The sequence below is a fragment of the Letharia lupina genome (assembly GCF_014066315.1).
Source record: "Letharia lupina isolate WasteWater1 chromosome Unknown contig_10, whole genome shotgun sequence".
NCBI classification, from domain to species: domain Eukaryota; kingdom Fungi; phylum Ascomycota; class Lecanoromycetes; order Lecanorales; family Parmeliaceae; genus Letharia; species Letharia lupina.
Window position 1 is genome coordinate 2,078,339 of NW_023502979.1, and position 17,257 is coordinate 2,095,595.

Sequence of the window (17,257 nt, forward strand, 5' to 3'; positions counted from 1 at the left end):
AGGACGTCACAAGAAGTGGGAGTTGTAGTGGTTGGAGCCCCTCCAAATATTCTCAACGTTAACACGAAGGACAAGGTTTAGAATCATACAACTTCTATCGCGACTGCTCCTGTCTTGAAGAACGGTTGGCCAGTTATCCAGACTGCACGCCGTCCAGGCCGTCTACCTCACAAGGGTCACCTCGTGATAGAGCGGGCTCGGCATCCGCAGAAGCTCCGACTCCGCCCCTTTCAGCACAAAGTCCAAAAACGCAACCACATACGCCGTGATCACATCGAATCCTCGCGCCCCATCTATCGTTCCAAGCGCGGAGCCGGTCACGCTCGTCGCATTGAACGGCGACAGTCCCAGCAATTTAGTCAGCAGCGGGATGTCGGAGAACGTATTGTGGGCAGCTCCAGCCAGCGCGAGCTCCCGTCGCCATCCCCGCAGCCGCGGCCACGTTTCCGCCCACGAGTCATCGCCGTAGAAGGTCTGGTTCGGCATGCTTTTCGGATTGCTGAAGAGCATGAACGGCCGATCCAGCCCCCGCTCGACGACGGCGCCGTAGAACGTCCCGTCCATGTTCAGCCCGCCCGCGATGCGGTGGTCCGAAAGCATCGCCGCTGCGGCTGTCGCCCCGCCGAACGAGTGCCCGTACATGGCGACGCGGCGGACGTCGAGGCCGCGGCCTGCACCGGGGATGACGTCACGGACGGTATCGTTGGCGCCGAGTTGGTCGAGGAGGAACGAGACGTCGGAGGCGCGAGTCGCGAGGTCGAGGGAGGTTTGTGCAGCGCTGCTGATGTTGGCGGCGTAGGTTGGGGGGCCGGTCGGGTATTCGACGATGAAGGCGTCGTGGGGGTGGTCGATGGTTAGGACGACGTAGCCGGTGCTCGCGACCGTGGCGGCGATCGCGCTGTACAGTTGGCAGCTTACGCCTATGCCGGGAGAGAAGATTACGATGGGGTGGGAGTTGTTGTGGCTGGGTGGCGAGATGGGGGCGTCGGGGCGACAGGTGCTGATCGGAAGTTCTCGAGTGTTGCGTTTGTGATGCCGTAGGAGGAGAATTCTTGGTCCCAGAATTGAGCGGTGGCGAGGGGCATGTAGTTCACGGTGCGGAGTGGGTCGCATTCGGAGGGTTTTGTGATGGGGTAAAAGACGGTGACCATGATGGCTCGCTGGGTGCGGTTTGGAGCGAAGGGGTCGAGGCGGGTTTTGTCGACTAATTCTGCGGTGGTGATGCGTGTGTTGTAGGGGCCGCTTGGTTTCGGGAGGACGACGGTCGATTGTACGGCTGGGAGGAGGAGAAGGAGGATGACAATGGTGCCAAGATGGATGGTGTCGGGAAGGGAAACCATCGTGGAAGGTGTGCTTGGGACGAGTGATGCTTCCCTTTTTTTATCGGCAGATTGGCACTTGCTTTATACCTGTGACGCTTTGAGGGTAATATAACCCGCACCCGTGAAATTTGCCTCTTTCTCAGGGACTGAGGTGTCATGTGTGCAGAGAGTGAGGTATTAGGTGTCGATATGGAGTCCTGCCATATGCGTGTAAGCCGGACTAAGGGTGCTGCAGCTCGCTTAAAATTGTTCTAGCCTCAATTAGCATTTTTCCTGGCCAGACTCGCTAACTTTTGTTCCCAAATGATCGGTCAAAATAGGGGGTGAGGTATTTCATAGACCACACGAGATGCTGTCAAGCGTGACTTACAAGCTTAGACCAAGCGAGGCTGGTGTGGAATGATGATAGCGTGTGTAGGCGCCGTGCGCTTAGGAAAAGCGACTTCCAACACGAGCAAACACTGCAACTTCTGGAATCAGACTATGAGATCGACGGCTAGAATTGACGTTGAGTTGATAGCAGTCACCGATTGGGCATCTCGTACGGAAGCACAAAGAGAGAAAGGCCGCGTTGGCCGACTAAAAACTCAGGCTGGAATTGGTGGTAAGAAGGCTTAGAAAAGGGCCAAGAGAAGAAGAAGAGGAATGACAAAGATACCAGTGGGCACAGAAGACTCTCTGGAACTCAACCAAAACGGAGGTAGCAGCCAGTGCACCGAAGTCACGTTTTACCCTGGTCAACGCTTGTAGTCACTGATCGACGGAGTATTGAGATGTATTGATTAGTGAATCGGTAGTTGGGCAGTAACATTACTTACAGCGCCTTACCCGTTCAAATATGCCCAGCAACGTCATGCTCATGATCAATATATCATACGATGCAGCGAATATTACACGACGTCCATCACTTTCAGCTCCACGTTGCTGTCACCAGCCACTGTTTCCTCGTGACTTAAATCTGATACTGAGTGCTCCCAGGCGCGCCCACTATCTTTACCCGCCTGCTCAACGTCCGTGCTGTGAACCATAGACGACTTTGTCTTTACTTTGGGTCGTAGAGATAGCATTGACCGCCATGTTCGGGCTTCGGATGCTGCGTGTCGGCTACTGTGGAATAGTGGTGCTAGGGTCGGCAAACATGCAGTGTTGGTGGATGTTTGTGCTTCAATGAGAAAATTTATGGTTACAGTGACAGTCGCCCTTAAGGACTTGTCGACTGAGCGTTTCGAGCCAGCCTTATTGTTTTTCCAAATCAGCTGAGGCTTACGCTGGCTTTCGGTCTCCGGTCCATTGGCTACGTCATTCAAGATTCCAAAATAGTAAACCCGTACCGCTGAGGTAACAATGCAGCTGGAGAGGCCCTGTTAGTATATGCATGAAGGATAGCAGAATCGACAGAGCTTACGACAAGCCCAGTAGAAAGATTCCAGACACCTGAGCTTTGCGGGCTGAGGACATGTGCAAAGTTTGTATCACAGACAGAGGCATGCAAACGACGATGGCATCCAGTATTATGTTGATCGCAGTCATGGAGAACAGAAATCCAGTATAGTTGATAAGAAAAGGGCCGTCTGGATTTTTTGGACCTTTTGAGACAGGTTTATATGCGAACATCTCGCCATGGGTTGATGTCTTTGTTGGATGGGTCCAATCCCATTGCTGGCGACGTACTCACAAATATGGATGTCAAAAGCCAGCCCACCGTCAATGCCATCATCACGTGGCAGGCGAGTCGAAAGCGCGTCCTGACAAAAATCCGCTTGTAGAGAACCAGTGTTGATGTTTTGACCAGGGCTATAATGATGGCAAAAACCAGAGGCCCCGTGTAATGTATCTTCCAAAGATTATATCAGCCATCGTACAAGAAGTCAGTTCGGAAAGAAGAGCACTTTTGCATATTTGGCCATTTCCGATGGATGCTCTACGAGGTGTATTATCGAGTCTCCGTCGCCACCTGCGACAGCGCCGAATATCGTCACGGCTGCATCAGCATATTGGACGATCTTCCAAATATTGGTATCCGCACAGCAAGTTCCTCAAATCGTGAACTGAAGGAGTTCACCCTCACTGCTAGAATGGTGTAATCGTCCAGACCTAGGCCAGCTTTTGTGCTCTTCCGGCTTTTGAATCGCAGAGCTACGGAGACGGATGAGAAGGGCACAAGGACTGAAGAGACCACGACCGACGCCGTCGAACTCGCTGATTGCATGCCGTTTCGAAAACAAACAGACTTATTCTTGGCGATTTAGCCAAGGGGCGGAGAAGATTGACCATGGTATCTGTGAACATTTTCGTACAAAAGTGAGAAGGGAGATTAGGTATCATTATGATGCCATCAGCCTTGCAGCCTCGTCTCATGGTGGATTCCGAGTATGCAGGGGATGACTTTGGTGCTGCATACGCGTGTCATTTTACAGATGCTTTTTGTTGATCGGCTGTTGAAACAATTTTTTGAAACAATCCAGCCCCTGATTGCACCATAGTCGTGTCGATTACTGGCTACAACAGTAAGATTACCCTAGACAAAAAAGGCTGCGAGGTGCAAAAGAGAAGGGCCGCATTTAGCGTATTCAAAAACGTCTGGAATGCTTGGCACCGGAGATCTTTCACACCACACACCCAAATTCGTACTGTAGCATGCATAGAAATCTCTCCGCAAAATTATTCAATAACACTGCTATCGTTAGTATAGGTCCCAAATGAAAAGATGAAGCTATACTGAAGTCTTGGTATGTTCCTCAGTGTTAGCAACTCAGCTAAAAAAGCCTGGTCCCGGGGGTGTCTGCGCTTGACAGTCAGACACCCCTATTTGGACCTAAATACTTGGCCCGTAGGGCCTTCGTAGGGCCCCCGTAGGGCCGTCGCAGGGCTCCCGTAGGGGCTGCTGCTAACACTTAGCCCCCAATTTATCTGTTTCTGAGCTTCTTAAGCAGAGGCTATTTCAGTAGTTATGGGGGGGTAGTTCTTACTGTGACGGCGACTGAGGGGCGGCGACGGCGGCGGTTCTGTGGCTGCTGCGTTATTGGTGCGTTTGGGAGATATAGCTGAGGTTATATAGCTTCAAAATTGATTAAACGCGACTATTTGCGATGTGGCTACTTGATTTGAATGATTTTGCGGAGAGATTTCTATGCTACAGTACGAATTTGGGTGTGTGGTGTGAAAGATCTCCGGTGCCAAGCATTCCAGACGTTTTTGAATACGCTAAATCGGTAATTCCGCCTTCCCGTCCCCCGCCTCTCATCTCGATATGCTCCATGCGTGCAGCTCTGACTGGCTATAAAAAGAGGGTAACGGTATCTTGGTATGGCTCTGTCTGTATGGTATCATGGTATGTCTGATTGCGTCGGCGAAATATTCTCCGCTTCAAAACGGAACAACGGCATATCGGGCCAAAAGTCCTGGACAGCACGCTAGTAAACGCTCTGTAAGGTACCTTAGCTGGGACCCCTGAGCTAGCACCCGGACTGGATTTCGGGCGATACTTCCGGGCTCGATAGTGCCGCCCTTCGGGCGCCGAAATCTTGCTGTTCAAACCTTTCGGTGCAGACTTCCGTAGGAAATGGGGCAATGGGCAATGGTATCTTGGTATGAGTTGTGGTAGGGATTGATTATATATCGAAAGTCATTACATGCGTCTATCATTACCTACGTCTACACACCCCAGAACTCTCATAATAGCAACGTAACATCATCCTGGTACAAATCTCGGGCCACTCTCCTCAGTGAAAGTCCCAGCCTTGACAAGCCTTCTCAAACTCCACAATTTCACCCTTATCATTGAATGCACTTCCCGGCCCCACCGACTCCTTGCCGACCTTCCCCATCACAAGTGATTCCACTTGTCTCGGTTCCTGTGCTCGGAACATAGCCTCCGCATACGGGTAGTACCACATCTTATGCCACCTGTTGCTTCTCGAGGCTTTGTCACCGTTGTGATGTAGCATGACCGGTACAACACCGTCACAGTAATGGGTGTAGAGGGGAACATCATTCCAGCTTGCGTTGACTGAGAGAGCGCGGTTGTCGTTTCCCTGATTGAAGAAGGGTGGCTGCGAACTCATCACATCCGCAGGCAGAGGGCGCAGATGAGGCTTGCAGTCCCAGCGATCCCAGTGCTGGACTTGTGGTTCGAGGGATTGGTTGTAGCTCATCCATCCGCCATTACGCTCCGAATTTGCGGTTTGGAAGGTTATGTCAGACCAGTAGTCAAGGCCTATGCTGAACTCAAGGGGCTTTCCATCGAGGTGCTCTACCTCCATGTGTTTCCACGGTGGGTTCAGGATATTCCTGATCCGCGTGCCCTCCAAGACCCAGTCGGTATCTGACAGGTCTTTCCCGAAGAATTGCTGGAGCTTTTGGATGGGATTGAAGAGCCATGAGATGTGACGAACTCGGATGACCTCCCGCTGGTATTCTTGCTCGCCAAAGATCATGTTGAAGACGGATTGGTCGCTATTGTGGTAGACCTTCTGGCTCCATTCGCTACCGTTGTCGTCCGGTTCTGGGTCGTCACCCAACTTTTCCACTATCTCTTCGGCGCGGGCGAACACGGCTCGCATATCAGCGACAGGACCCATGATGAGACCCGAATTGAGAAATTTCTGGCGAGTGGTAGACCATGGGTTTGGGCGGGATCCGACTGGATTGTCGGTATTGCCATCAAACATGTCGTCGGGCAGAGGTGATGGTGGAAGTGGCCAGCACGCTACTGTGTGAATCTCGTTGGGCCAGCACCGTTTGCCGGCGCCGAAAATAATGGTCTGCTGTATGCCTGCGATCTTAGCAGCTCTGCCCATCCGCTTTTTGATTTGTTTGTTGGCTTCAGCGTTGATCTGGTAATAGCGTTCTATGAGGAGATCTTTGTGAAGCTGAAACCAGATATCGTAGCCATCCATCATCAATACAAGGTCCTGATCGTGCTCCGTCCCTAGGTTGCCCAGGTATTCGAGAACTCGAGATATCTTCAGTAGATGACTTCCACCCCCTGTCATCCCCTTTCGTTGACTCTCGTCCAAGTCTTCTCCCCATCCTGTGATGACTGGAGTGGGGTAGCCGAGGATGGAGCCGGAGAACAGGAGTTTGCACAGATTGATATCCTGTTTTGTTGCAGGTATCAGGATGTGAAGGGGGTGGTCTGGTGGGGCGATCGGTTTGTAGGGTTTAGAGGCTTCATTGCTGGCCCAGGTGGTGTTGGCGGGAATGGTGGTGTATTTAGAAGGCAACTAGAGAGAGAGAATCAGTTAGACAAAGCTTCCGGTACGGACCAATATATGGCCTCGGTCGCTCGGAGGACGTACTGGTTTCAGGGTGAGGACACCAGACGTTATGATGAGAAGCAGCGCAATGATAATCAACGATCGTAGGCGAAGCACGACCAAAGTGCCAAGGCCTTCAAGGACATAGCAAACTCGATTTTGTCGCCATTGGGGACGAGTATCAAAGCGGGAAGAACCTGGCGAGAGCGGAGACCGAGGAGACTGTGAAGACGATCGGACTTTCTCGTAATTGTCCATATTGCCAATGGTGTGAGGAGTAGTTCATATGTCGTCGGTGCTTGGCAAGGGAGAGGAAGACTAGAGGAGCGGACTTCGCAGTTCAAGAGTGGTTTTACCCTTGGCACTACCGCAAAGAGCCGAGGAGGATTACGGAGAAAAGACCATTGCGCGAGGCTATCTGCCGATGAAGCCGAGAAGAGATTGTGTATGTAGGAATGAGCAGCGCTGTAATGAATGTGAAATCTGCAAGCTGAGAGATCATCGTAGGGAGGTATGTAGACGTGTGCTTAATACATCGGATGGCTGGCAGGCTGCATGTGCCAGGCGAGCGAGGTAGCATTCTCGCGTAACGGTTGGCAAGTGTTATCTGCTGGCCCGTTCGTGCGCATGAGAGCTGCATGACACTTGACAGCCTGCATGGAACTAGGTACACATATTCCTACGTACCGTATAAGCACTCGATCGAGAATTGAAGAGGCTAAGAATGTGCAGAACGGAGGAAGTAGTCGGGGAAGCGGGCTGACTGCATACGGCCGTATAAACAGGATCTTATCTTTCGCCAGAGTTTCCACCCACGTCTTTCCCCACGTACAAGTACCTACACTCGACTCATAGGAGCGAATTTTCCACCCCGGGCTTGTCCGATCTGCTGACGATCATATCAGTTTTTTCTCCTCTGATGCATCCGCTTCGCAATATTTTTGTGCTGAAGCATGCGCTGTTTGTGTTAGTTGTCGTACAAATTTGCCTTTTTGAAAAGTTGGCGGAGACGGCGAGGCTGCCAAGACTCTTAAACACAAATAAAGTACCGAGCTTCCCGAAGGCCCGAGCGCAGCCGGACATCTTGGCGCTCTTGGCGCTCTTGGCATGGAGAACCGGCAACATCAAAAAGGCAGGTGGAAAATCTCCAATCCAATTTTTCATCACTGATTGGTTCGTATCAACACAGACATGGCCAGGCCACCTTTGCACACTTGTCAGCCCACCACTCTGTTGGGAAGATAGGTAGACACACCTGGAGTGAACAAAAAGTCGGAGGATTAGCGTGCGTATTTGGTGGAGTCACGCATAGTTTCGTTGCGCTTTCCTCAGCCATCGAGGAAGTTGGCACGTTGGTCACTCATGTCAGATATCTGTAAGGCAGGCAGATCTGAAAGTCAGTTCAACAAATCTTGACCATAGTTCGCGCCGCATACCGCTTGTAGGCTAGCATTTCCAGTGCCTAGTCACCACTGTTGGAAAGATGCACTTCAACTCAGTTGAGCGATTCGAGCTCATCCGGCAACGTGCATCACGACTCGAAGAAGGAGAGAGCTGCGTATCGGTAGCGGCACTAGATTCGTCTAAACTAATTGGGTGCCGAGTCTGTTTCTGTACCCAGGATTCGCCGATTCCTTGTTCATACAGATCTCTCGTTCTTGCCGAGCGATCCAAGAGTTTGTTTTGTCCGATCTGGCGGGTTTTGTTGAAATCGGCTCCTGCCGGCTACGAAAGGGAATTAAGTTCGCAATGCGAATGACAGATGCTCAGAGGCTGACGGCTTCGTGCAATACGATATGTTTCTTACTTATTGGCATCTGGGATTGATCGGACGATTAAGACGCATTTCAGGTTCAGACACCAACCACCCACAGGCTACGCACTCGCGGTGATCAGCTCGTTAGAAGCGTTCTCCAAATCTGCAGTTACATTATGCATTGTCTGCCGGGCAATTACTTTTCTCGCAGGCTTTGCCGAGTGCTCTTTCAATTCTCGGCCTATTCCCACCTGGGAGACTGCATCGCTGACGACATTGAGAAGCCTGTGCTGGAAGTTTCCCAGGCGAGCAAAATGCGGCCACTGAATATGACTCCAGATGGCTGAGGTGGGTGAACTTGAAATCTAGCCTTTGAATCACTGACTGTTGAGGGCTAGACTCTTCCACGTTTATGGATGCCAGGGCTCAAAACTTCAGCCGAGATGCGACGAGGAAAAGAGTCTGGGACGTGAGATCTAGGCCGAACAATCAGGTCGCTGCACCACCTGAGGCTTTTGTGTAGATCTCTCGATATCTGGAGAATCGCGAGAGAAAAAATTTAGCTTAAGCTGAGAGACAATCCTGCCAAGATGAGAAACCCCTTCCTACCTTATGCTGTCTACTCCCTTCCAATGGCTATGATAACAGTAGCAGCGGTATGGCCGAAACGGGTCACATAAGGAGTCTGTAATTAAATTAAACTGGGATCGTTCATCGAAACTGAACCATCTCATCATGGCTTTTCTAGTCGAAGTCAAAGCAATCGGTATATTGCTAATGCAGTACGCACTGCGAGCGATTCGTCGTCTTCAACCACTAACGTCAAACATACTGGTACCATGTGGCTGTGGCTATGGCGTAGTACACTCGAGCACTAATTCAACTGTCTGCGCCACACCGTTGCGATGGCGGGCGCAGCCTCGACGGAAGAGTACTCCCATCTGGTGTTCCGTTGTTACCATGACTCTCGGGACTTTCTAGAAAACTTCAAGCGCCAGGGAAACCAAGCCAGATTAGCGAGAATCGACACACTCCAAGTGTTGTTCTAGACTACGTATCACGAGCTCGATAGATCGACCTCGTGAGAATTTGGATGAGCCAAGAGCGTTTGGCACCCATCGTCAGGCAGGTAGAGCTAGAACAAAACATCAGCAACTATGCATCGCACAGATTCAGATCAGACACAGGAATGTACTAGTACTTTTTAACATATTGTCTACGAAGTATGTTTATGATCAGAAGCTTGCGAGTCGAGTCGAGTCCGTCGACTTACAGAAGATGGATGGAAGTAGGGTTAGGGTTTCGGTTTATCGAGAGTCGGTTGACTGACTGCCGACTTCTTGGCAGTCAGAGGTGGGGTAGACTAAAAGTACCGACTGACCAATCTCCTCCGCTCCATAACACAAAGCATAATGGCTATGGCTTCCGCTACTTCCATTACCATTACAAGGGTGCCTCGAAAAGCAGAATCTTCTCAACCCTCTCATCACATTGGCAACCCACCTACCTCCTTTACCAACCCATGGCCATCCTTTCACAAGCACTCACCTCTTGACCTCCTCATAACATCTCAACGCAACCGTGACTTCAAGCCAGTGCCATCGCGCGACAAGTTAGTTGCTATCCAGAAGCCAGACTGGGGTGCAGGCAAAGAGGGTCTGAAGGCCACATGGATCGGCCACGCAAGCTTCCTGGTCGAAACATCGGCTTCAGAAGGTGCAGGAAGAGGAGTGAGGGTGCTGTTCGATCCTGTGTTTTCCGAGAGGACGAGTCCAGTGACGTGGGCTGGACCGAAGCGCTACACTCCCACCCCTTGCACGCTTGATGAGTTGCCTGATGTCGATTTGGTCGTCATCTCTCACGATCATTATGATCACATGGATTCAGATACCCTTTTGAAGATTTATGCAAGCAGGAAAGGGAATGTGCATTTTTTGGTAGCACTAGGGAACGCTTCTAGACTTCGGGGCTTTGGCATTGGTGGCGCCGAGGTTACCGAATTAGATTGGTGGGAAGGCGTCCAGGTTGATGTACCAGGCATGGGCTCAGTGACTATGACCTGTACGCCCTCCCAACACTTTTCCGGCAGAGGTATATGGGACCAGGCATCTACACTTTGGTGTTCCTGGGTCTTGGACGCTGGAGCTTTCAGCAACTCTTCAGCAACCACTCAAGCTAGCACCTCCAGAAAGGTCTTTTTTGCTGGCGACACTGGCTACCGGTATGTGCCCAAAGAAGCAAAAGAGTTGGACAGGCCATCTTGCCCGGCATTCAAGGAAATAGGGGAAGTATTTGGCCCTTTCGATCTCAGCATGTTACCAATTGGACTTTACTCCCCTAGACATTTGATGTCTCCCATACATTGCAACCCTGAGGATAGCCTTTGCTTGCACAAGGATTTGAAGAGCAGAAAATCCATTGGCATGCACTACGGAACTGTTAGAGGCGGAATCAGCCAGTACTTCGAGGAAGTCACGGAGCCCCCAAGGCGGTTCAGAGAGGCGTGCGAGAAGGATGGCAAAGTTTGGGGAGAGGAGCTCGGGTTATTGAATGTTGGAGAAACACTTGTCATGCCCTGAGCAGTTGCATCACATTTCATCACAACAGGTGGATAAGGAGGCTGAAGGTTGATGTCAGTGCTGCCCCTTCATTGATCCAATATTGCTCGGACATACTTTCAGACGAGCAAGTCGAAATTTGTTAGCAACACTATAATTTATATATGGAGAATAAATAAAATATATGATAAAGCTCTTCATAAGCATGCTAAATATTCTCCTCGTTAGAACGCTTAAGATACTTCGTAAATTTTAAATAATATCGACTTTAATATTTTATCGAGTAGTTAATATTAATTCTTTAAAAGCTAAGAGAGATTAATCTATTAACTTCTCGCTAAAAGCGAGTTAAGTATATAATACGAGTAATATTTTAAATAACTTAACGTTAAGATCTTAGTAAATCTATTTTTAATAAGCTAAGATATTTAATTAATTAATATTACTTTAAAGTAATCTTTAATTAAAATTAAAATAGAGATTAATTAATTAAAATATCTATAATTTAGAACTTTTAATTATAGATTTAATATAAGTTAATTTATACTATTATTATATTTATTAAATTAAAATTAATTCGTTTAATATCGTTAATATTATTAACTATATAAGATATATTATAAATATTAAAAACTTAATAATATATATAATAACTTTTTATTAATATATATAAAAGAATAAGATAGAGCTAAGCTTAAAAATCTTAAATTTATATATATAGCTAATTATAAATTTAAATTCTTTACGCTTTTTAATTAAATCGGCTAACTTATTATAAATAAATAAATTAATATTTATAACTATTAAAATCTCGTCTTATCGCGTCTCTCTTATTAAAAAAATAGATATATATTATTAATATATAGAATAACTTTTTTATTTTCTATTAAAAATTTAAGATTTTTTTTTAAATTTTAAAACGCTATTTATACTTTTTAAATTTTTAAAAATCTTAAAATTTAGTCTTATAATTATTAAAGTATAAGAAATTTAAATATCGCTTATTAAAGCTCGCTCGATAGTTAGATAGCTCTAATTAGATATATATTATTTAATTTTAAAATAACTATTTTATTTTCTATTAAAATTTTAAGATTTTTTTTAATAATTATAAAACGAAATATAAGCTTTTAGAAAAGAAAAGAATTATTAAATTTAGTTCTATAATTATTAAAGTATAAGAAATTTAGATATCGCTTATTAAAGTTCGCTTATTAAAGATTACTTATCTACTTACTCGATAGCTCTAATTAAAAAAATAATTATAAATTTAATTTATAAATCTTTACTCGTTATAGTATAAAGAGAATATTATCTATATAAAATAATTATAAATATAAGTTTTATAATAGAGTAGAAAGATTAAAAGATTTTAATATATTAATTTTAATTAGATTATAATATAAATAAGATAATTAAAATTATAATATTATCTTCTTCTTTTAATTTAAAGCTTTAACGATAATTATTATATAATAAACTTCGATTTTATAAAAAATATATCTAGATATATACGAAGTAATATTCTTAGATATATTAATTTAATATTTTATTACGAGTTTAAAGTCTTTTTATAAGTTAATATAATTATTATAAATTAATAATACTAATAAAGAAAATTATTTTAAAGATTTTTTAAATAATAAATAAGAGCTAGCGATCTCGAAATAATAATAATAAAAATTCGCTATTAGATTCGAATATTCTATTATATCTATAAATAATTATTAGAATAGATTTTTCTTACTCTTAAAGTCTTTATACTTAATTTTATATATTAAATATTCTCTCTTACTAGTTAAGAAATTATTTTTCTATTTATTAATTTTAAATAAAACTATTTCTTTAATATTTTAGATTTTATCTTTTTTATTAATATCGATAGATAATAATAAAAATTTAATTTATCTTAATAATAAATTATTATTATTACGATATAATAGTTATAAATAAAATAAAAGATAAAATAAATATTATTTATAAAAATTAGAAGTTTTAACTTATAAGCGAAAGTATTTAAAGTTTTAATAATTTTAAATAATTCGAAATTCTTATAATTTAATAGTTTACTAAGACGTATAATCTTAATATTTCTTTTATTAAGTATAATTATATTTTTATTTTTTATTTTTAATATTAAAAGCTAATAGCGATTAGCTTATTTCTTTTATAAAGCTTATAATTATTTAAATTAACTCTCTAAATAATTTCTTATATTATCTATCTTCTTAAGAAGTTTATTAATTAATTTAATATCTCTTTTTACTCTTTAACTAGTAAATTAATCGTAAAAAAAATTCTATTCTCGAGTATAAAATATATTCTTTAATAAGAAGAAATAGTAATATACTCGATAAAGAGTTCTTATCGAAATTAGTTTTAAACTTTACTATTAATAATAGATTTACTTAATTATCTTAAATATAATTAATATAAATTCTAAAATATTATTTTAAAGTAGTATTAATATTCTCTATCTATTTATTAATTTTAAAATAAAATATAATAGAGAGTTTAAGTTTAATTATAATTCTTTTATATAATTTTCTTTAGAAATATATTATAAATTAGATATCTCGATTTAAGATAATAATAAATAAGTACTCGTTCTCTTATTATAAAAATTCGATAAAGACTTATACTATTATCTTTACTTCTAAGAAGTTTAAAAAAATAAACTTCTTCTTATTAAATTTATTTATAATTATTATAATATATTAATAGAAGCGTTTATATTTAAGATAAATAGATAATAATATAATAAGATTAATAGAAATATCTTACTAGTATTATTCGAAAATAGAAAGATATTTAAATAAATCTTACTTATTCTTTTTATAAGTTTTAAATCTTTTTATAAATATAGTAGCTCTTAATATAGCGAGTAATAAAACTCGTTATTCTTAATTAATAGTAATATTAATTTAATCTATTATAAGTTAATAATCTATTAATATAATCTTCGAATAAAGAATTATAAATATCTCTAATAATTTTAATCTATAATTTAAGAATATATAATATATATAATCTATTATTAATATATAGTAACTTATTATAAAAATAATAATTATCTAATCTTAATTTAAGATTATTTTTAATTATTTTAAATAATAGCTTTCTCTATTTAAATACTTTTAATTAAATAATTTTTTAAATATTATTATTATAATTATAAGCTTTTTTTATTTAATATAATAATTTAAAAATATTAATAATAGAGACTTCTTTTTATTCTTCTAAAAACTTCTCTTAAAAAGTCTCTATTAATATATCTAATAATAATTCTTCTTTAAACTTCTTATTATTAATATTATTTTATTTATTTTATTAGTATATATAATAGAATAAGATAGAGCTAAGCTTAAAAATCTTAAATTTATATTATAATTATAACTATATCTATTATCGAAGATATTAAGATTTAATATAACTTAATATAACTTAATACTTAATATAAAAGTATATTATAAAGCTATATATATAAGTAAATTAATTATCTAGCTAAGAGAATTTACTTATTAATATATAAATATATTAAGTCTTATTAAGCTTATAAGTAAAGTTAAATTTTATATTAGATATTAGAAAAAGGAAAGAAAGATAGCGCTCTCGCTATTATTATAAGAACTTTTTAAATTTACGTCTTTCGAGAACTTTCTTATATAAAGTAATAATTTTTTTAAAAAATTTCTTATATAAAAAAGATATTAAAAAAGAAAAAAAGGTAGCGCTCTCGCTATTTTCTTTCTTTAAGAACTTTTCTAGATAGCGATTCTTTCGTTTCTTCTTAATACTATTATAGCGAATAATAATATAATCGCGAGTTAATAAGATTTATTAATAGCTCTAGAATAAGATCTAATTAAATCTTTAAAATCGAAATTCTAAATTCTCGAAGTTAATAGAGTAACGACTTAAGATATTATTTTTATTAATTATCGAGAAAATAATTATTAGAAAAGTTATTATTAGAAAAGTAGTAGACTCTTTATTATAGATACTTTTAATACTTTCGTAATTATTATCTTATAACATTTTTCTTAGAAAATTATTTACTAAAAAAGTAATTTTTTTATTATAGAATATAATACTTTTATAACTATTATATTACGATATTTTTCTTAAGAGAATATTAATTCTATATATATTCTTTTATATTATTTAATAAAGTCTATAGCGAAATCTAGATTCTCGAGTTTATATTAGATATTATCTTATAAGCTATAATCTAGCTACTTAAGAAGATACTATAACTTATTATTAATTATTTACTTCTTAAGAATTTTCTTAAATTTATAGAAATTTAATAGTCTATTCTCGTTAATAATAGAAGATAAATTTATAAATCGAGAATATTAATATAAATTCTCGCTATTAGATATAGATTCTAGTTAAATAATTAAGATAATTAGATAAATTCTTATAATAGATAATAAAGTAAATTCGTAAGTAAGATTATTAACTTTACGAATTATCTAAAAAGAGCTAAGACGCTATTAATAAAGTTTTTAATTTCTTTTTTTTAAGATTTTATAATTATAATATAAGCGAAGATAAATCTTATCGTCTTTCTCGAAATTAAGAGATATATATTTATTATTATAATAAGCTTTAATTATAGCGTTAGCGAAAGCTATAGCTTTATTAATAGCTTTATACTTAATTAGCTATAATTTCTTAAAATTCTATAAAGATAAATTTTTAAAAAGATTAAAGTTATTATTAATATAAAATTTATAAATTATTTTATTAGATATAAATTCGATAATAAAGTTAATTAAGTTATTAAAAATTATATTAATAAATAATAATACTTAATATTAAATAATATTCTTTACTATATAATAGCGAAAGACTATTTCTATAATTTAATTTATATATTTAAATTATTTATCTATCTACGAATAATAAATAATAAATAATAAATATAAGAATTTATATTAAATTACTCGAAGATAATTTTCTAGAATAGCGATATAAATTTAGAATCTCTATTATTAATAAAGAATTATAAAATTCTAACTTTATATTTATAAAGTATTATAATAATAACATTTATCTAATTAATAGTATTTTAAGTACTTTTTTTTAATATAAGAATAATTTTCTTAATAAATTTATTTATTATAATAAGTAAAATATAGTAATTATTAATTTTTAATAGCTCGATAATAAAATTTATTATTAATATATAAAATAAAATTAGCGATATAATTATTAAATTAAGAGATTTATATTAATATATATAATAGAATAAGATAGAGCTAAGCTTAAAAATCTTAAATTTATATATATAATTAATTATAAATTCGAGTTCTCTACGCTTTTTAATTAGATTATCTAAGTTATTATAAATAAATAAATTAATATTCGTAATTATTAAAATCTCTCTCCCTCGCGTCTCTCTTATTAAAAAAATAGATATATATTATTAATATATAGAATAACTTTTTTATTTTCTATTAAAATTTTAAGATTTTTTTTTAAATTATAAAATAAAATATAGACTTTTAGATAAAAAAGAGATTCTTAGATTTAGTCTTATAATTATTAAAGCGTAAGAAATTTAAATATCGCTTATTAAAGTTCGCTTATTAAAGTTCGCTCGATAGTTCTAATTAAAAGATAGATATATATTATTTAATTTTAAAATAACTTTTTTATTTTCTATTAAAATTTTAAGATTTTTTTTTTAAATTATAGAATATAATATAGACTTTTAGATAAAAAAAGAATTACTAAATTTAGTTCTATAGATATTTAAAGATAAGAAATTTAAATATCGCTTACTAAAGATCGCTTATTAAATAAAAACGATTATGAATTTAATTTATAAATCTTTACTCGTTAATATATATAATAGAATAAGATAAAGCTAAGCTTAAAAATCTTAAATTTATATATATAGTTAATTATAAATTCGAGTTCTCTATACTTTTTAATTAAATCGACTAAGTTATCGCGAATAAATAAATTAATATTTATAACTATTAAAATCTCGCTCTCTCGCGTCTTTCTTATTAAAAAAATAGATATATATTATTAATATATAGAATAACTTTTTTATTTTCTATTAAAATTTTAAGATTTTTTTTTAAATTATAGAATAAAATATAAGCTTTTAGATAAAAAAGAAATTTCTAAATTTAGTCTTATAATTATTAAAGCGTAAGAAATTTAAATATCGCTTATTAAAGTTCGCTCGATAGCTCTAATTAAAAAATAGATATATATTATTAGATTTTAGAATAACTTTTTTATTTTCTATTAAAATATTAAGATTTTTCTTTTAAATTATAGAATATAATATAAACTTTTAGAGAAAAGAAGAATTATTAAATTTAGTCTTATAGATATTTA

General features: G+C 38.1%; 4 protein-coding genes across 4 annotated transcripts; 1 reads left to right on the forward strand and 3 right to left on the reverse strand.

Moving 5' to 3' along the window:
- Window positions 1-162: 162 nt before the first annotated feature.
- HO133_000594 (uncharacterized protein) lies at window positions 163-1,340 on the reverse strand (the record flags this gene model as incomplete). Its single annotated transcript, XM_037291533.1, has 2 exons — window positions 163-898; window positions 943-1,340. 2 exons carry the CDS (start codon window positions 1,338-1,340, stop codon window positions 163-165), a joined length of 1,134 nt encoding a protein of 377 aa, XP_037152968.1.
- An 872-nt stretch (window positions 1,341-2,212) lies between these two features.
- On the reverse strand, window positions 2,213-2,852 carry HO133_000595 (uncharacterized protein; the record flags this gene model as incomplete). The annotated part of the gene is made up of 2 exons (XM_037291534.1): window positions 2,213-2,672; window positions 2,728-2,852. 2 exons carry the CDS (start codon window positions 2,850-2,852, stop codon window positions 2,213-2,215), a joined length of 585 nt encoding a protein of 194 aa, XP_037152969.1.
- Window positions 2,853-5,044: 2,192 nt separating this feature from the next.
- Window positions 5,045-6,838, reverse strand: HO133_000596 (uncharacterized protein; the record flags this gene model as incomplete). The annotated part of the gene is made up of 2 exons (XM_037291535.1): window positions 5,045-6,547; window positions 6,623-6,838. The coding sequence occupies 2 exons, from the start codon at window positions 6,836-6,838 to the stop codon at window positions 5,045-5,047; spliced, it is 1,719 nt and encodes a 572-aa protein (XP_037152970.1).
- Window positions 6,839-9,748: 2,910 nt separating this feature from the next.
- Window positions 9,749-10,915, forward strand: HO133_000597 (uncharacterized protein; the record flags this gene model as incomplete). The annotated part of the gene is made up of 1 exon (XM_037291536.1): window positions 9,749-10,915. One exon carries the CDS (start codon window positions 9,749-9,751, stop codon window positions 10,913-10,915), a length of 1,167 nt encoding a protein of 388 aa, XP_037152971.1.
- Window positions 10,916-17,257: the final 6,342 nt, after the last annotated feature.